Below are 20,653 nucleotides of genomic sequence, written 5' to 3' on the forward strand. Positions count from 1 at the left end.
ATGTTTTCATTGTCTCATATGTAGTGCCCCTGTCGTATGATGTTTGTTTCACCCACATTGATGTCCAGTTTCTGGAGAAGTTTGGAGTCACCTTTGGAACTGAAGGTGAAACACTGACTCTGAAGTGTTCTATGTTGATCACCCCAGACCTGAAAAGACTGCGACCTCGTGCTGAGTGGTATAGAGACGGTAAGTTAGTACCTTGAATAGAACCTCCCTGGAAAATGCTGGAGGAAGCACTGAAGACACAGATCAGGCTTAGAATGTGAGATTCTCAGAATTAAATTTGGGATACAGCAAACAAATATGTCTAGTTGGAATTTATAGATCTGCACTCTCTTTCAGTTACGTGACTTGGTCAACCTTTTCTTGAGTACACATTTACAGCAACAGGAGGTAATCTCATATTATCTAATAACACAGTAGTTGGAACATTTACTGACTAGGTGAAGATCCAAACTCAATTCCTAGATTTGACCATGATTTATAATTGAATGCTGTGACCACTGAGCTGAAGGGTTCTCACAGAGCAGTAAATTGAAGTTTGAAGCATTGAGGTGTGGGTGTGGGTCTCCACTTCCATCTTGTTCCAGTATTTATTGTGAATTTTATATTAAAATCAATTTAATGTGTAGTTCAGAAATACTTATAGGAACCAGGCCTGAAACATGTGCCTTTGCTCTGTTGTTTAAGTGCCATGTTGGTAGGTTGTTCTCCTTGCCTCTTTTGTCAGTGAAAAACTATGCTATGCCAAGTGAAGTGGTCTTAACAGGAAGTTCTAAAAATAACATCACTGAAGCATGTCATGGTGGATGGTGGATGGTACACAAACCCTGTCACCCTGAGTAGTGTTTGTTCACTGCACCAAAAAAAGATCTTGAAACATAAAATGAGCTACTTCAAGTTTAAGGGATAGCAGGCTATTGTAGATATTTAGCTCGCCACTTTTCACCAACCACAATCTCTGTGTAGGATTCTAAAGTAAATATTCTGCCTGAGGATTTAAGGAAAGCCTTTATTGTTTGTGAATGGTGAGACTTTTTCCCAAAGCGACCAGATTTGAGAATGGTAGACTCCCAAGATTGATGTTTGGACTGGTCCCAGTCAATCTGGCAGAAATTTCTATAGCTGACAAAATGTGATGCATAAACTAAGAAGTGACAGTAAGATTAATAAGACAGTCAAGAAAGTTCAAGATTGGGAAAATCAGAAAAAGGATGCTTTTATTGCAGGTAGTTATGCCTTTTGTTTCAAGTACGCCATAGTTTTACGTAGATTCTCATCTGATCCTTCAGGAAACAGACTGCTACTTACTGTTTCATTCCTATTTGTCTATATCTGTGGATACTTCATTGTGATGGAACTATTAAATGTGACTAAAACAAAAAATATGAAATACTAAAACCGGCTTTTTTATTTGGTGAATAACCAAAAATCTAAGGGTCATCCTTGAACCCAGATTCTGTTCCCACTGAAGTGTACAGGGATTTGTAATCACTAGAAATAATCGCTCAGCTCACTCTGAGGTGAGCCATCAATTGCAATGGTACCTTTACTTCATCTCCTACCAGATCCAGTTTCTCAAGCTGCCAAATCTCTGAGATTTTAGGTTTGGAACTGCAGCTATGACAAACTGCTAATTTTCAAGGGATGACCCATATTGTTCCACTTTTCATCCCATGTGAATTTTTCTTACGATATGGATAGGTGAACAAAATCTTACGTCCCTTTCAGTTTAACCCTTCTTAATGCCAAGATATGTAACAATGTTATGCTCTTTGTTTTCCCCCTTGTTTGACATAAGTTTACCTTCCCTGTGAAAACCTGAGATGAAAACTTGGTCTCTTTGAAGCCAATAGGTTTTTGCTAGTGAGTCAGATAGGCTTCCATCCCGTTATTCTACTTATGTTGCAGGAAATAAGATGATACAAACAAGCTTAGATTTGTCCTTCATTACATGTATGTGGATCACAATTATCTCCAAGAGGTGTACAGGTGTATCAACTGGCAGAACTTGTTCCCAAACACAGCAGAAATGCACTATGAATCTTTGCTATGAGCTACAGTTCCCTATGTTGAGTCTCTTGAGAGCTGGAGGCAATGCATAAATGTAAACAATGACAACGTTATTTGTAATTGGTAATTTGTTCAACATCATGTGGTTTAGACGTTTTGGGTTTTTTGAGAGGTAATACTTAATTCTACTCTTGCATTAAGACAAACTGTATTTTTCCTAAAATTTTTCAGTTTGTGTTAATCAAATAATAACAGCTAAAGCCCTGAGATGGATACGTATGATTTACTTCGAATAATTACACACAAGAGAAATATGTGTTTATCCAGCATTAATAAGCTTCATGAGAGTGAACCTTATTGAGGATGTCTGCTAGACTCCTAGGGGCATATAAGTCAACTGAATCAAATCTGCTAAAGTGGTTTGGGATTTGACAAACATGAATATGATGTCTATAATTCATGGCCCACTTAGAACAATTTAAGATACTGAAAGAACTAAATCAAAATAATACTTCAGGAACATAAATCTAATCTGGATATCAGTTCAGCTGGTAACAGGAGCTTTCTGTTGTTGATCTCTAATGTAATATAAAAGTTCTAAAGCTATATGCACCGGCATTCTGCAGCCATTTGTGCTGTAATCTAGAATAAAATAATTGAATTCAGAGGGAAAAATCATAAAGTGCAGAATTTAGCTGAAACTTCAACAGACCAAAATACATGATGAGTAGAAGCTTCAGTATAGAATAATTCTCCACTCTTTATGTGATTTTTCAGCACAGTACTGTTTTAGGGAAATTATCTTGTGTACTGAAAACAGCATATGAAGCTTGAGTCACATTATCTCTGAGGGTTAGTCTCCTGCAGGTTCATTCTTTGGTAAACTCTGGGAGAAGTGACAGAGCACAACACATGAATAGACCAGGAATTTGAGTGCAGTAGTGAGACCCTGTAATTATAATATTATTGTCATGGCAGGTGTACAAATACCTGCTCTATTGGAACTTCTGAATATGGTTGTGGCCTCCAAAATTTACACTTCTTCTTGGCTTGTCTCGAAAGTCATCCATCCAGACTGCATTAAAAAAGAGAGCTCCTGCTTTCTTAGGGGATCTGGTGTGAGGGAAAGAAGTTTTTCGGCTCTTACCAGATGCGACTCCCTCCACAGTTTCTGGTCTCAGGTACCCATAAGAGGTGGAAATGGATGATTCTGGCCTTAATAGACAACACAGGCTTGCCTACAGTTTCTATGTATTGAAACTAGAGTGTCTACCATTCCACTCAAGCTTGGAGTCTAAATAAGTGACCTCCTTTTCAGAGGTGCTGGTCACTCAACTTTGTTTTTTCTTCAGGATTTTGCACAGAACTCATGCATTGGTTAAAGTTTCTAGGTGAAGATATTTTCTGATTTCATTTAAAGTACTTCACACCTCTCTACACAAAGTCTCAGTACCATTGTGACATGCATGACAGAAAGGGGACATGCAGATTTTCTAGGTAAGGATCTCATTATTAAGGATCTCATGGGAAGGAACGTAACTGAATTTACTTTGTACACTTCTCAGAAAGCAACTGTATGCTTAGATGATTATGTAATTTACTGCTGCAAGTTTCAGTAGTGTTGTGTCTTCCAGATGCTTCATTATCTGCATGTGTGTCATTTTTTTATTCCTTCTTAGGCAATTCAGCTGATAGGTGTGAAAACTGATTCCTTTGCAATTGTTTGAGTGTCTGCTTCAAAGTGTATTTAAGCAAAAGAATAATAAACATTTATAGATACCCAGCTCCTTTAAATACAGTTCTGCTGCTTTGATTACAATAAATTAGTATGCAATAGGACTTAGGGAGTTAAAAATCAAAAATAATCCAATCAGTTATTAAAAGGGTGCTATGAGAAAGTCCCTTGGCTAGCATAAAATATCCTGCTCATTCTTTTGCTCTGGTTTCACTAAGCAATCAGATTAATTTGCATTAATCATGGGTCACCACCTCTCACCTGTGAGAGATTCAAATTTAATTTTATTCACTGCTCAACAGGCATGACTTGAAGATTTAAATTTGGTGTATATTTATAGCAGTCTTCAGATTAAACTGCAATCTAGTCTTTAAACTTGGAGGAAGAAATTGAGTAATCTGACATTTGACCTGAACAGGTAGCAAAACCTATTAAAAATGAAACAAAGTTCCACCCTGCATTCATTGCAGGGTATGGCAGGTTTTCATGTCATTGTTTTGAAATGTGGGTAATATTTTTCTCTATCAGTGTATTAAAAATTATAGTGATGGAAATTCTGTTGTTGGCACTGAATAGGGCAGTCTGAGACCTCATATTCTCCAAAATTCATTGATCAAATAAGTTTCAAGAGACGCAGCTTGCTCTCTGTAGAGTTTTCATAGCATCAAAGCACCATCACTCTGAATAAAGCTGGCATAAAGGTTGGTTTGTGCCCCTGATTAGCACTGAGCTGCACTAGGACATAGGTTGTTCTGGCCAGCATGGTAACGTGTCTGACGGATCTTCTCTTCCAGACGTGCTGATAAAGGACTCCAAGTGGACAAAGCTATATTTTGGAGAAGGACAGGCAGCGCTTTCCTTTACGCATCTGAACAAAGACGATGAAGGTTTATACACCCTGCGCATGGTTACGAAAGGTGGAGTGAGCGAATACAGTGCATACCTGTTTGTCAGAGGTAAACGTCTGAGCTTGCAAATTTTTTATTCCTTAAGAGATTTATTTTCCTCAGCTACATGTTCTTTACTGAGCACCTTGGTCTGATCACAACCCACTGAGCCCCAGCTTTCAGTGGGAAAGAACATCAAAACCACATGGGGTAGCCGAGCTTTTAATTCTCGTGAAAAGTAATAGGTGTTTGATGCCTAAACTGCTTTTCTGTCATCAAGAATATCCCTGAACATTTTTATCTATGTGGAGATATAGACGTTATGGGCCTGATTCATTAGTGGAGTGAATTAGTGTGTAATGAAATCTTTGGGCTCCCATTCATATAAACAAACAGCACAGTGAACTGGAAATCTTCTATTTTGTCTTTGTGATAGATTGTAGAGGTCTTAGGGTCAAAACTGATTTATTTTTATTTGTGGTCCAGATGCTGATGCATTGATCGCGGGAGCACCAGGGGCACCAATGGATGTTCAATGCCATGATGCTAACAGAGACTATGTTATTGTTACCTGGAAACCACCAAACACAACAAGTGAGAGCCCAGTCATTGGATATTTTGTTGACAAGTACGTAAACATTGGGATTTATTTAATTTTGTTCATTGCCAAAAACATGTATGTACTGAAGAAAAAAAGTTACCATTATATCCTTCAATACGTGGGTTCTATGGATATATTTTTACAGACCCTCAGCACGAGAACTCAGTTGCCTACTGTGTTAAATTACTGGATTGTTCCCTGGCAAACCTTTAGCCCAGATGATCTAGTTCCTTCCCAGGCAATTCTGGACAGTCTGGGAGTCAGCAAGGGCCAGGAGGCATTCCCAGTAATCATTTGCAGGCAGCCACATTTTATCAGTCACTAAAAATATTCAATAGTATGGATGTGGCCAAATCAGAGAATGAGGCCTGGCACTATTTAATTTATAGAAGCCAGAATTCATGGGCATCTTAAATTAGATTGAATATCTTTAATCTGTATACTGCAAAAGCTGAAATCTAGGAGTTATTACATTATCTTTTTATTTCTGCCTTAACTGTGGTACACCAGGAGCTCAAGGCATGGGCTCCGGGGAGCTGGTAGTTTAAATCAGAATGGCAGTCTTCTCTCCTCCAGTCTGCTTTGCACTTTACTGGGGTTTCAGCTCAGTGCAGGCAGCGGGGAACAGGGGATCCAAGCGCTGATTTGCACATCTCTTCCACTGAAGTGCGTGCTTGCTCCTTGTAGCCAGAGCAGAACATCTGATCCTTACTGTCTGAAACTGTCAGTCAGCAAAAACATTACTGAAATGATTTCATAATGTATACTGCTTTACACTTAAAAGCAACATTTGCAGCTCATTGCTATTTGCTACCCTGTAATCTGGTCTAGTTCAGTGACAACTGTCTGGGAATTGCGGGAAAATGTTGGCTTATGAAAGACAGTCAGTATGAGGAAATTAACTTAAGCCCTGGGGACTCTACTATTTAGATCCAATTTGTGCAGTGGATAGATCGTGGGAGTATTTCACCTGTTTTGTGGATAATTTAGTCAGCTGTGCCTTTTGACATTTTGCTTGGATTACTGCAGTGCCAAGGAGCCCTTGATCATGACCCTATTTTTCCTGTACTGTCAGGGCAAAAGACAATCTTCTCCACAAAAATTTGTAGTAGTAAGACACAAAATAGACATGTACACACAAAGGAGCCAGTATGAGGACGTCACTCTGCTTCTTGATGACTCCTACACTCTGTGACCCAACCGTTGTTGGAGGGAAAAGCACAAAGATGCTTGCTTAAAAATATGTCAAGAAAGAGATGGAAAAGATTAGGTGACTGTCGCAATTTCAGAATGTTCTGTGGAGATGCATGTTAAAAACAGAAGTTAATAACTTGTTCTTTATGTGACAAGGAAGAGAACCAAATGGAAGGGAAGCAGAGAGGGTTGAAAAGGCCAAAAAACATGCAAGAAAAATGACCTTTGTAATTACATTATGAGTAAATATGAGCAAGGTGGGAACTGGTTTTCTGATCAGGGGAAACAGTGTACAAAGTGTGTGGCACTCATTAATGAGGTGTATGGCTTAGTTCCTGAGCTTAATGAGGATGACGTGATTCTGACTTGGTGTGTGTAGGATGGTGGGATGGTGGTGGGTAGGATATTGTGGGATGATACTGACAAATGCTGTCTTCTGCTACTCCAAGATGTGAAGTAGGTTTGGAAAACTGGGTCCAGTGCAATGATGCTCCTGTAAAAATCTGCAAGTATCCCGTGACTGGTCTTTACGAGGGACGGTCTTACATATTCCGTGTGAGAGCAGTGAACAGTGCTGGCATTAGCAGACCTTCTCGAGTCTCTGAACCAGTTGCAGCTCTTGACCCTGTTGACCTGGAAAGAACACAAAGTAGGTTATGAAAGGCTGAAACAGATGTTGAATATGTGATTTATTTTTTTTTTTAAGATTCTATTTGCTTAGTTAACCTAAGGAGCAGAGTTTATTTCTTCCTTTGATTGAATATTTCACTAATTTCAAGGTGGGGGTTGTAGTTGGAATGGCAAGGTCCATACAGACAATTTGGCAGGACCTGGGGACTCCATCTCAATGATGGCTGGTTTTGCTTAGCTTTAAAGATAGACACTCATTATCACAAGGAGCAATGTTTCAAAAGAGCTGATATGCTCTGGCAGCTTGTATCATTTGCACTGCGAGATGGGCCCTCAGATCCCATAAACTTCTACATTTACTGGCAGTAACTTTTGAAAAAGCTATTGAATATGTCTGGTTTAGTTAAAGAAAAAATAAAAATTGTCATATGAATTCACTGGCTCACAGACTGTTATATTTATCCACATCTTTTTTTCTCATTGAAGTGCTGGTACTGGCACAAAGCCCCCATGCTGCAGGTTGGGGGGTCTCTGATATTGTGACTTTTCTGGCAGATGGAAAAAGTCAATCTATCTAATGAATAAGCTCTTTCTGAAAGCTAGTCTTGTGCTCAAGGCCACTGCAGACTGCAAAGGAGCCCTATGAGAGCTTCTCCATGAACAGAGTTAACTGGATTGCTCTGGGGAGTAGTTTTATTGGTTTAGCCTTGTCCTAAACCCCTGTACAGATTCCGTGTAGTGTGTACTTGCACACCTTCTGTTTTGTGTGCTCCTTTTACTCAGAGGGGAATTAAGCTCATTATGTAGACTGCAGAGCACTACCCCAATGTTGCTTGTAAAATCTGAGTTGAATATGCTGTGTTTCCATTAGCTTTACGATTAATTCCTATAACAAAAGTCCAGTTCATCATACAATTTTTTACTAATCTGCCACAGAACGGAATCCATCTACTGTGATTATGACTCTTACTTTTTAGCACTTGTTTAAATAGTACTGTCTTATGCTCTTTTTTCCTACAAAAGTGAATGAACCAGTGTATGACTTTGAGTTGACTCCATCTGGGGAAAGATTTTATAACAGGGTTATAGAAATAGAGGTATACAGGCTTTTGAACGGGTGATGAACAATAATTTGCAAAATTTGTAAATATATTAAACTGGTTCAATAAACTAATTGAATATTTTGATTAACAGCTATTCATGTGGATGAAGGGCGAAAGATTGCGATCAGTAAGGATGAACTTGAAGGTACGTAGCATTTCTATGATTTCAGTTAATCTGTTTATATTCCAGGAATTTAGCATTATAATTAGAAATGTAGCTTGAGAAGAAATCCACCTAGTGAGTAAACTCTCTATAATAATAAATCAAGACAGATATTCTGGCTCGTAAGGCTGAGAGAACAGAAGTGAAAGGTGAGGTCTAAAAGGACAGAGAACATCATGCTCTCAACAGCACTACTTTCGTTATGTGCTGACAGCATCTCCTCACCTTTTTGCTTTGGCTAGTGCTAAGCTGAGTTTAAACAGCTGAACACTGCATTTGATTGGCCACTTTTCCCTTCCTCCTGTCCTTCTAGGAGCTAAATATAGGTTTTTTTAGACTGAATTTGATGATCTGAGCAAGTTATTTCCATTTTCATAAAAACTTACACAATCCATCCCAATTAATTAATATATCTATCTGAAAAGAAAGGTTGATCTTAAGGTTAATATTATACACTAAATATCATTTTACCTCAGGAGAACTGGAGAGATCACTGCCAACTTTTGAGATAAAGCTTGAATTTCTTCTGTCTTTGGTTGTTTCTATGTGTGGTGATTCTTTTTAGGCTTGGATAATGATCTTCTTTCCACTTGAACTGTCAAAAATGTTAACTATAATGGCTAAGTAGTAAGAAAAAAGTCTGCATACTCTCTTCCACAAAGGTTATAAAGCTGTAATTCCAATAATAACATAGTAAAAGAGAAACCACCTGAGAACAGTTGTAGTTCAAAGAAGAATCAGACATTAAATGGTTTCCTCAGTGCATGGGGAAGTTTCTCTGTTTTTACAATGGTACCCTAAATGAATTGATATGGGTATTACAGGATCAGAGTCACATCGTAGGCTCAGAATACATTTGGTCCCAGGATTGCCGGAGAATGATCAGAGGCGTTAAATGGCCACTCTGGCATAGGCATTAATAACGGTATTTGGATTTCTGTTGCATGAATGTGTGTATTTAATAAAGGAATATGAATATCCGAATACCATTGTTTATATAGATCTTTACTTTCATCTGCAAGATTGGAGGCCGTTTCTGAAAAAGTGATCTCATAGATCACAAATGGATTTCCCTTTTAGTGCTGGATGACCTTCCATTCTGGGAAAGCAGGCTGTACCATCACTTTATATCATCACAAATTGTGTCGGCTTTGGGGTTGTCAAGGAAGTAAGAGAACATGTTGAGATTTAGTTATGTGAAACAAATTGGAAACCTTTTGGCTTTATGCATTATGCTGTGAAGGATTATTGTAATTTTCTTGACTGTATGTCGGCAATTTTGTCTAAAACTCAACTGATTCATGTGCCTTTCTTAAAGAAAAAGTGTATTTGTAGGAAATCAAATACGGAAAGCATTGAGAGAAAATAAATTTTCTGTGGATATGTCAGTTTACTTTAAAAAAAGTCTGGTTTTGATTGGGAAATGTGTATGATGAAATAACTTCAGCATATATTTTGAGCCTGGTTGGTTCTACAGATGTTTATAAAATGTTAAAACAGCACTTCCATGATTTAGAGACTATTATTGAAACACTTTTCTCTTTTTTAATGTCAAATCTTTAGCATTTAGAGGATATATATACACTCCTTACTAGCCTGAGAATTGGCAAACTGTACCTTAAAGAACAAAACTTTTTGCTTTCTCTACTACAAGCCATCAAAAATGAAATATTTGTAGGCATCTACTGAGTTACTATTTCTGACCTATTACCAAGAGAAAGCTTCTTCAGGGCTGTGTAGCTATGCCTGAAGCAGTCCATTATAGGTCCGAGCCTCTCCTATCGAGTGCTGTTTTACACCATTGTAATTCTTTGGATAATGAAACCGGCTTCTTCTCGCACTGCGGTGGGTGAGCATGACCACAAAGGGCAACGCTGAATTCCTCCAGCCTGGCCCAGGTTACGCAAGTCCTGCCTCACGTTCCTGGTAACCTTGCAGAGTGAGCGGGCAGAAGGGTTTGATCAGGCCACACCAACTGGTGGAGTCACCAGAGGACTGGTGACATGTTTTTATGTCTGTCATCCACAGTTTTTAGAAGTGCTTCAGACTATATGGCTGGTAATACCATCATGTTACAGGATCTGCTTCTTTTTCTGCTTTGTTTTAAGCTGCTTTTCTCTTTACTGTAATTTCCTTCCAGATATCTTCTTCTAGTCTAATTTCTCATAATAACTCTTTAGACTTCTGTTTTTGATCAAAAAATATCTCTTGTTTGCATATAGTGAGTAGGTTTTTCCTAAGGCGTTCTGCCCAGCAGATAGAAGTAATTTAAATGTGATCAAAGAAAAAAACGTGTGACAAATGCACAAGTTTTCAGGGGGCAAATTTAAATTTTGCTGAAAACGTAAATAACTAGCTTTTAATACTGACGCTTTATTTCTCAAAATTTAGTTGAAGTGAGCAAGTAAACCGCCTAGATGATACCGTAGCTCCTAATAGCTGAGCATTGCACTGCAGGGTGGGAGTTCAGAAAGATGAGCTGCAGCATGAGTGCTGACCCAGGGATTAAGCTGCTGTTTAACACTTGCTACGTTTATTACTCTTGCAGGCGATATTCAGATTCCAGGCCCTCCCACCAATGTACATGCTTCAGAAATAAGTAAAACATATGTTGTACTCAGCTGGGATCCACCTGTTCCCCGTGGCAGGGAGCCACTGACGTATTTCATTGAGAAGGTACTGTACTTACAGTGGCATTCGGCTGTAAGGTGTTTCATTGCTGTGTGCAATTACATTCAACTCATTTTTAGAACTACTGAATGAACAATAAAATGAACATTTTCTGTGGTCTTGCAGGATTTGGTAATGGGATGTTAGAGAAGCATGGACAATCAAATGTCTTATTACATGATTTAATGAGCATTGAAATTCAAGGGCCGGGAAAAGGATGCCTCTGTGCTATTTGCTACTGCTGTCTAAAATGAGAACAAACTACATGTGAAAGGTAGTGGTTTAATGGAAAAGAAACATCTTAAGATTTCGCAGTCATACAGGCAAGACTGGAAGTTTGCAGTCTACCTGTATTAAAGGGAAGTTTCTGGTAGTCCCGTGGTAGAGCAAGGAATAAACAGTGACTCATAATTTGATCCTCACTTTCCTTTTTGCAGGCTTACGGCACCCTCTGCTATACCCTGACATTTCCAATTTATTCCCTGTAAGGTCAGTGGAGAGGCAGATGCCTGTCTCAGGTTCACTGCTCCCTAGTAGGCCTCACGGCTGCCTTCCTCTTCCCTTTGACTTGACAGGGGACTTCAGTGATCACAGTAGGAGAGGTTTGTTCTTCTCCCATCTAAGCTACTAAGATTTAGATACATCTGTCCCAGAGCCAGGTTTCTAAATTAAGTACGTTGGATTACAGCCAGAGGTCATAATCTTTCCTCCTTGCTACAAAGTTTCCCCAGTAGGTAAATTTGGCCTCATACCTGACCTCTAAAACTCTTACATGCCAAGCTATTCTTAGTTTTTATGAATTATGCCTCTAGCATATGCCCCCTCTCAACGATCCACAAACACTAAAACTGTCCATAAAACTGCCACACATCAATTTGCATCTTGAATATTGTGATAGCCTTTCCTCAGGCCCTTACCATGCTTTTTTTTTTCTTCTCACATCTGTTCAGCACGTTGCTCCAAAGTTCATTTCCCAACCAATCATTCTGTTCACATCATTCCTCTTTTTGCAGCCTCCATCTTGTCTTTTCCTTCTCAGCCACATCAAAATGTTTACTTCAAAAGACCTTTATAGTCCATCTCTACATTCTTCATTATCCATTACCTGCTGGATGTTGAACCAATAGGTGTAAAATAAAGTCCAGTCACTAGTTAAATTTTCCAGCAAGCATGTCCATGATTTCTCTCAGTCTGCCTTTTACATTCAAAAGAAGTAATGAAAATTTCCACAGAAATAAGTATCTAGTTTTCTTTCTATGCAATAGAATAGCATGTGTTCCTTGTACTTAGTCTCAATTGCATACATCTGCTCTTATCTATAAATTTCAAGCATACTGACATAAGGACTTTGAACCACTCTTGGCATGAAAATACCTCATTGTTTCCAGAATATGTAGAAATAGCCCAGATAAAAAGCTCAGATGTAGATTTCCATTAAGTGGACACCTACACTTTCTTAGTTGAATTTCATTCTAAGTATGAATTGGAAAATAAATATATATGCTTGTTTTACGGAAATACCTTTGTACAGCTCCAGAAACAGTATAGAGCAACGATGAACACACAAGTCGTAATAAAATGCCAAACTTACTGAGGGAAAGTGAGAATGAGGACTGAAAGACTATTATTATAAAAAAAGGTTCATTATACTAATTAATACCTGAATCTAAAATCTTTTAGCATGTAAATAACTTATATCTATGAATAGCTCAGTTCATAGGCAAATGTTTGTTTTTTGCTTTCCACAGTTATCTGTTAATTTAGAAAAGCAAAATTTCTAATTAATTTCAAATAAAGAAGACTGCATCCTGAAGAATAAAAATGTATTTTTAAAGGCTTCAAGAAACAAGAAATGGAAACACGTTCTCTATGATGTATAGCAATGTTCCTTTAAAATCATTATTTAACAGATAAATCAAACTACAGAATAAAATGTGATGTTGATTCTTTCCTGTGTGAAAATGAAATGCAACAATTGATGTTTTTCATGCCAGAAAGTAAAATATATGGCAAAATAATGTTTATTTCATATTTTCTGTCTTTTTGTTATGAAGAAAATGGATGTTATATTTCTTTTTTCAGTTGAGAACACTAGGCGGGTTCAGTATCTATGAAAAAGATTTTGATATATGGGCTCCAGCTGTTTACATTTTTATTATTTGTCTATAGTTTGCCCCATTATATACAGGGTAGTTTCCACGCACACATGAAACACTGTTCCGCCTCTAAGAAGTTCACAGTCTATTGGATTTTGTTCCTAGGCCCTCTGTTCCAAAATTTTATAAATATTTAATTTCTATGCACCTTTGTGTGCTTGAAGGAAATTTTATTTAAGCTATTTACTGGCCACTTGAGCTTTGCTAAAATTGCTGGAAGATTCCATGACTAATTTTTGTTTTGAGTCAACAGTTTATCTGGGGAACCTAATGGACAGCAGACTTCTCTGAGTCCTGGTTTGCTGGCTCTCTTCCATATGCAGTTGTGGTGATGATTAGCTCAGCTGCTGTATTGAGAATATTCAAAAGTAATTATTTCATTTAATGAATGATTTTAGGACATGACCTTACTCAACAGAATGCATAAAGATAAAGCAGTGAATAAAGTAACATCTCCTCCCTACCTTTCTGCAGAATTTGGATTAGGACTTGCTTGCTTTATACCGAACCTTTGGGTGTTCAAGTGAGTTTTGCAGGACATAGGAGTAATTCTGTTGGGACCAATTGCAGTTGACAGTCATGGCCCTAACTGAAGGCTAGCTGTATGTACAAGTGCACATATACTGAAGTCTAGACAGGTAGGGAGAGAGTGAGATATTCAGACCTTTTTGTAGAGTAATGGAATACATGAGCTATGAGAATTTGCATATGTTAAAGCGAGGCATTTGAGAGTGATTCTCTTCTTATAGCTCTTAAATAAATTCATGACAGGATGCAATACAGCAATATGTTCTTTTTTTTGACAGTTCACAGAAGTGATTCACAGCTTTTTTTTTTTTTTTTTTGTAGTCCATGGTTGGCAGTGGAAGCTGGCAAAGAGTCAATGCACAGGTTGCAGTAAAATCTCCTCGCTATGCAGTGTTTGACCTTGCAGAAGGAAAATCGTATGTTTTCCGAGTCTTGTCAGCAAACAAGCATGGCATCAGTGATCCATCTGAAATCACAGAACCTATTCAACCACAAGATACTGTTGGTAAGGCATTAATTGTAAGGCATTAATATTAAATACAACTGATATTTTACAAAATGGAAATAGACAACTCTCATTATAATTAGATTAGTATAATTATAATAATAGCAATTGAATTGATTTGTGTTCAATATCGTGAAGGATTTCAAAAAGACCAAGATGGTAAATTTTAGAAACATTCCAGAATTTTCCTAATGATCACAAGTCTCCTTGCTGAGACCAATAATTGTTAAAAAGTTAAATTAATTTCAGTTGTTCATTCTTCAGAGTGCTCTATTAATGTGACTTGTGAAAAAATAGGATAATACAGGTTAATTGCTAACTTAGATAATTATATTGTCTGGCTCAGGTAATTATATACTAACTAATTCTCTACAGTTTCAGCTAGATAAGGTAGCCTCTCATTTCTTTCTTAGTCTTCTAAGTTGCAAATTACTGCTGATGCAGAACTCTTGTGGCATGCAGATGAGTAAATGTCAGAGATAGGGGAAGATACATCTACATATTCAGGGGTAACTTTCAAAAGAAAATGAAGCATTTATCTTGGGGCCACATTCAAAAACACAAATGAAAATTTAAGGAGTGATTACTTATCTTGTTGCTCAAATATATGGCTTAGTCTTGCAGCTGTGCAGAGGTCACATATAACAGCCCCATGTATTGACAGCTGTCACCTTAAGAGCACACATCTTACTAGTACACTTGCTAGAAACATAAGAAATATTTACAGGATCTGATATACCATAGTTCACTAAATGTTTATAGATATAGCATTCTTAATGTTTACCATAATTTCAAAAAATATAATCCATCACTTTTAGCTTGATCTGTAACTATACATGATGAAATAAAAACTTGTTTTACTTTTATGTATTCTTGATTTGATGTCTCATTAATGTATATAAATTATTTAGACCATTCAACATTCCCTAATGTAGAGAAGAAAAATGTTGTATTTAGTACAGAAAATAGGCTATCCCTTAGGGGTTAATGCAAGACGTTCTGAATAAATCATAGCTATAGCTGAAAGCAGAAAGCAGAAGATGCTATTTTAAAGAGAAACTACAGGAGTATTTTCAGAGATGAAGTGTACCACCTGAGCTAAAATACATCAGACACACATGACTCCTTTTAGTTGCCTGCACATAGCGCCATTTGACATTCCTCGGGGTAGCTGAGACAACTTCATGGGGATGGAAATCATTACACAGGAATTACAGGTAGCTTTCTCTCTTGAGCAGAAACTAGAGGATGGATGGGGTATCCTAGGCCATCCAAAATGACACAATATTATGCAATTGAATTGAGTGGTAAAAGAGTATTCAGTTTGAGATTAACATCTAAATTTAGGTGTTTCCATGTAGGCATCTACAGCTGCTCTAGATGTCTCTGCTCTCACTGTGGCAATTGGAGCCTGGAGGATAAGCTGGCTAATGTTGCCATAACTTGCCCCATGACACCCAGCTGTGGAGTGTCTACATTGGGGTGAGATGAATCATTTTCAGGACTTTACCAACCACTGATCAGAGGCTCAGTTTAACTCACCAAACAGACATCTAGTACCATTTCAAATGATTTCAGTTTACCATTTCAGAGGGGTGTAGATATTCTGTATCTCCTGAGTTGTATCTGGCAACTCCATGAAGAAATCTCAGATGCTCTAAAATGGCCCTAAATGAATTTGTTTGGGTAACTGAATTAAACCCTAGCTCTTTGACTATAATGGCAGCTTAAGAACATGTGCTTGTAGACACTTACGCATAAAGTCCTAAATGTAAGTACCTTTATCTCAAACTGAATCTGTTTGATCTTACAGACTTATTGCATAAAGTAGAATAGTTTGTAATTATTATTTTTTAATTTGAGATTGAAAGACTAAATGAAAAAAAAGCTGCCTTTCATTTGTTTCATGCTGCTTGTGGTTGTCCGCAGAACATCAGTGTGAGGAAACTAAAATGCCTCCAATAGGCAAGTGCTGGATGCCTCTTGTAACCTATCACGAAAGGCTGAGACACTGCCTTAGTTCCTTACATTATAAAAGCTCAGATAGGTATTTTATAGTGAGCAGATTGTGTGTGGCCCTTACTAAGATTTTTTTTTCCCATTTAGACTTTGATATTTCTGGTTCTATTTATTGACATTCAGGGTGTTTAGATCAATATAAAACAACAGTGAACTTTCATTGCATGTAAAGTGAACTGCATACTATGCTATGTTGGGAGAACTGTACTCAACAGATTGAAGGAAGCTTTGTCTACTTCTGCTTGGTGCTTCTGAGGTTGATCCTGGAGTATTGGTTCCAGTTCTGTCTCCCTTAGTCTAGAGGGATGGATGTAGAAGAACTGGAGAGGTCCACTGGATGGCAACCAAGACGGTCAGGGGCCTAGAGGTTGTGACCTGTGAAGGGAGGTGGAGGTAGCTGGGCTTGTTTAGTTTGCCGATTTACAAAGATGACGGTACCAAACTGTTCTCAGCAATGCCAGATGACAAAAAAAGAGGCAACAGCCACAAACTGTATCTTAGTAAATTCAGATTCGACATAACCTCTTAGTGAAAAAAGTGCAAGAGTGCAATGCTGGAAAAGGTTGTGCAGGGAAGCTGTGAAGTCTCTGTTGTCAGAGGTTTTCAAGACTCAGACAAACCCGTGACTGACAATCCAGCTTAGTGTTGGTGATAATCCCAGTCTCAGTGATCGACTGGACTAGATGATCCCCAGAGATCCCTTCCAACCAATGACCTTACGCTTCTGCGAAGTCTATCTCGCTAAGTTTGGCTAAACACTTAGCATTCAAAAATATACTTAAAGTTGTCCTGAAAAGATGGCCTTTTCTGAATTGAGGTTGTCATTAGCTGACTAGAAGGCAGTATTTCTTAATATTCATGATATCATACCTCTACAGTTTATGTGCATTTCTTACTGATGCAGTAGTGCTACAGGGACATAAACTATACATAAACTTCTTATTTGAGAGAGAACTTTTGAGACAGAACATTTTCATATCTGTATGCCTTTGTCCACACTAATATTAGAAAATATGTTATCCTAATAACTCACTCTTCAGAAAACCTTTATAAAATCAGACAGGTAGGGAGTCCTATAGCTTAGAGTGATTTTACTCGAAGTAAACAAATAGAAAAATAAATATATTTATACACACATATATAAAAGTATCCAGGCTTATAGTGAAACAAATATACTAAAATATATATCATACAGCAATATTAACATGTTAGGAGAACTCATAGCTGTAGTGATTAAATATGGTAAAAGTATAAAGTGTTGCATCTAGCGCAGCTTAGTTTTATTTTTATGTATTTCATAATAGTATATGCTTACTCTCTTTTTCTTAGTCGTCCCATCCGCACCTGGTCGGGTAGTGGCCACAAGGAATACAAAAACATCGGTTGTAGTTCAATGGGATAAACCAAAACATGAAGAGGATCTATACGGCTACTATATTGACTATTCTGTGGTGGGATCAAATCACTGGGAACCTAGTAACCATAAACCTATTAAATATAACAGGTATTGACAATACTTCTGTATTCTGGGGACATTTGAAAACTGTAGGATAGTTTTAAGCCAATTTATGTGCTAAGCAATGATGTTATCATTGGGGCTGAATGTTGAACGAACGTGAAGAAAAACAGTCTGCAGACTCTGAGAGCTAAGCTTTCCAGATTGCAGGGCAGACTTTCTTGCCTCCACCCCTTTTTGTTTTTCTCGAAAGAGAAGCATCTTTTATCTATTCTATGACTTTGAGTTATAAAAGCAACTTCTAGAGACATGATTCTGTATGTCATGGACATAAGTAAGCATAAAATAAATGCCTTTCTTATAGTCTGAATTATGTTATGGGGCAAACATACCTGACGCACATGACAAGGAGTATGAGAAGCAGAGGGAACGCAGAAACTTTCCCATAGTCCATGGACAACAGGGCAAAAGGGTGGGCCATGTCTGCTGACGCTACTGTGCAGGAAATCCAAGTGTCCCATCCCAGAAACATCAGAGGTCCCTGACCTGCTACATCCATGGATAAAGGATAGTAGCCCCTCTTTCTAGTTCCCTTGTCATCACGCTAGCCCTGACTGTGTTTCTGATGATTTCTTACTCCCTCCTGAAAATATCACGCTTCATTATGTGACTCTTCAAGTAATTTCCTTTGTGAAAATCATGCTTACTTTAATTGGAATCACTCACCAAATGCAAAGTTTACATTAGATGTGTAATTTATATTTTCTTATGGGCGTGTAACAACCAGATGATGTTGTTTAGTGTATTTTGTCAGTTATTAATTCGAGTGATTTTGTATTCTGCTGAATCCTTTGATCAAGTAGTCAAGGATTTTGATCAAAGAAAAAGTAGAAAATAGTTGTTGGTCAAAGGCATTGAGACAGCACAAAAATAAGAAAAAAACCATTTCATTTGTTCAAATGTGAACATATCCTACAATACGATAGTTCTGACTATTCTATCTGCTAAATTATCTAGAACTTCAGACCAAAACTGAAAGCTATTTTTGATAGTGACTATGAAAATACCATGAAATATATAGTCCCTTCCCAGAACAGATGAGAATTTAGCAAGCGAAAGTTCAGAGGGAATATATTACAGTTTATATGCCTCTACCTGGTAGATCAGCGCTAGCGATTTAATGAGTACTGTGACTTTTGGTCCAGTGTCCCATCCAATTATATTGTACTACATCATGTCATTATATTACAGTTTCCCTCTCGGAAATATTTTCCTTTGTAAAACTCTCATGAAGTTGAGCTTTCTGATTGTTGCCAAGATTTCTCGTTACAGCACAGAATGATTCCTATAAAATACATACTAATATGTGATGCTATTTTTTTTTTCTAACCCAGGTTTGTTGTTCATGGTTTGGAAACTGGAGAGCAGTACGTCTTCCGTGTGAAAGCTGTGAATGCTGTAGGATTCAGTGAAAACTCACAGGAGTCAGAGGCTATAACAGTACAGGCAGCCCTTAGTAAGTATGATACTGTGCAACTCAGCTTCTTGTTTCTTGGATGAGTTACATATTTTCAGCAATCAACTCCTTTGGTCTCATTTGCTGTAACAGTACATGTTGCAGCCATCGAGCGCATCCCTCAGTGACATTTATGCTCAGGCACATGACTGTTCTAGAGAAAAGACACTGTTTTTTTAAAAAAAAGTTATTCATAATGCGTGTCAAAAATAATAGGTCAGATTCACTATAATGACCAGGTTGCCTTCTGCTCCTCAGCTGTAACAAAGAAACTGTAAATCTTGATTAAGTTAGACAAGAAGCTTCTGGGTGATTTGGAATGGTGTAAATCAGTTTAGCACAGACTCTGCTCTATTTAGAAGAGTTTCAGGAAACTTTACTATTGTGAGGCTGACACAAACAGAAAATTCCCTTTGGCTGCTCCAGGTTGGAGCACAATCTACCTCCTCTGGTACCCTACAAACAAAATTTCAGTGTAAGAACAATCCATTGTGCAACTTTCAGTGGGAATGATACATGCTGAGTGAAAGGCTAGATAATTGGTTAGAACAAAAAATATGCAGATCTGGGCTACTATGGTCCGCTTTTGATTTCTGCAAACTTTCAGCTTCATACTGAAAAATTTAAAATAGAACACCTTTTCCCCACCTGAATGGCCTGCACCTCTTGGAGAAGAAGACCAATAGGCATACTTGTCAGAAGTAATCCTCTAAAAGATTTATGATTCAGCATGGCTATTAGAAGCTAAATTTGGACGAGATGTTACTGACAAACTTACTGCATTTGATTTTTTTAGGAAGAAGTGTGTCTCATATGGGTAGGTGGTGCATGGACACTTGTACATCTATCACCCCTATGTCGTAAATGCACTTGCACCTTTTATTTTGTCACTGTGTGTTTCAAAGATGAGGGTTGCATGGGGTATGTCACCAAACACATAGCACATGGATCTTACACACACTTATGGGATGTGGGTGGCTTTTATCCATTTCGGTAGCCTTAACAGGAATTTACTAGGACTATTTGTAGGTGACTTACATTAGCATGGATGGAATCTTTCTGTAGTATTATTTTAAGGGCATTTATAGGAGTTTGCTACAGTCATTCTTATTTGTCAAGAAGTGGTAACAATTGCAAAGGTCATGTTTTATGGCTTCTGAGTGTAACACCACATTTGAAAAAAAGAACAAAAAACCAGTTCTACTGATTACTAGCTGTTTTCATGTGGATCACTAGTACAGCTACAAGATCAGGGACTGTATTAATGGCCTCTGCTAACATATTCTCTTCTGAACGAGGTAAGTCACATTCTCTCAAGTTATACTGGTAGTTCAGCTGAAAATATCAGATGAACTTTAGGGGCAGGAGCTTAGCCTATGCTAACTGCAGCACAATAGGGTCAAGAAAGGGGTATATTTGGGCAAACTTTCATGCATGGATGGCAAATACAAAACAGTGCTTGCTAGAAAGAGTG

At 37.8% G+C, this 20,653-nt stretch overlaps 1 protein-coding gene across 1 annotated transcript in view; it reads left to right on the top strand.

The window, feature by feature from the left end:
* Positions 1 to 20,653, top strand: part of MYOM2 (myomesin 2) — an 80,545-nt gene that overhangs the window by 22,678 nt on the left and 37,214 nt on the right. Inside the window, exons 9-17 of the mRNA XM_009707422.1 lie at positions 25 to 189; positions 4,546 to 4,707; positions 5,125 to 5,266; positions 6,883 to 7,082; positions 8,258 to 8,311; positions 10,878 to 11,005; positions 14,005 to 14,188; positions 17,537 to 17,711; positions 19,058 to 19,179. Coding sequence (XP_009705724.1) covers positions 25 to 189; positions 4,546 to 4,707; positions 5,125 to 5,266; positions 6,883 to 7,082; positions 8,258 to 8,311; positions 10,878 to 11,005; positions 14,005 to 14,188; positions 17,537 to 17,711; positions 19,058 to 19,179 — 1,332 coding nt within the window. The remainder of the gene's footprint in view (positions 1 to 24; positions 190 to 4,545; positions 4,708 to 5,124; positions 5,267 to 6,882; positions 7,083 to 8,257; positions 8,312 to 10,877; positions 11,006 to 14,004; positions 14,189 to 17,536; positions 17,712 to 19,057; positions 19,180 to 20,653) is intronic.

The sequence above is a fragment of the Cariama cristata genome, unplaced genomic scaffold (genome assembly GCF_000690535.1).
Source record: "Cariama cristata isolate BGI_N322 unplaced genomic scaffold, ASM69053v1 scaffold7769, whole genome shotgun sequence".
Lineage (NCBI taxonomy): Eukaryota > Metazoa > Chordata > Aves > Cariamiformes > Cariamidae > Cariama > Cariama cristata.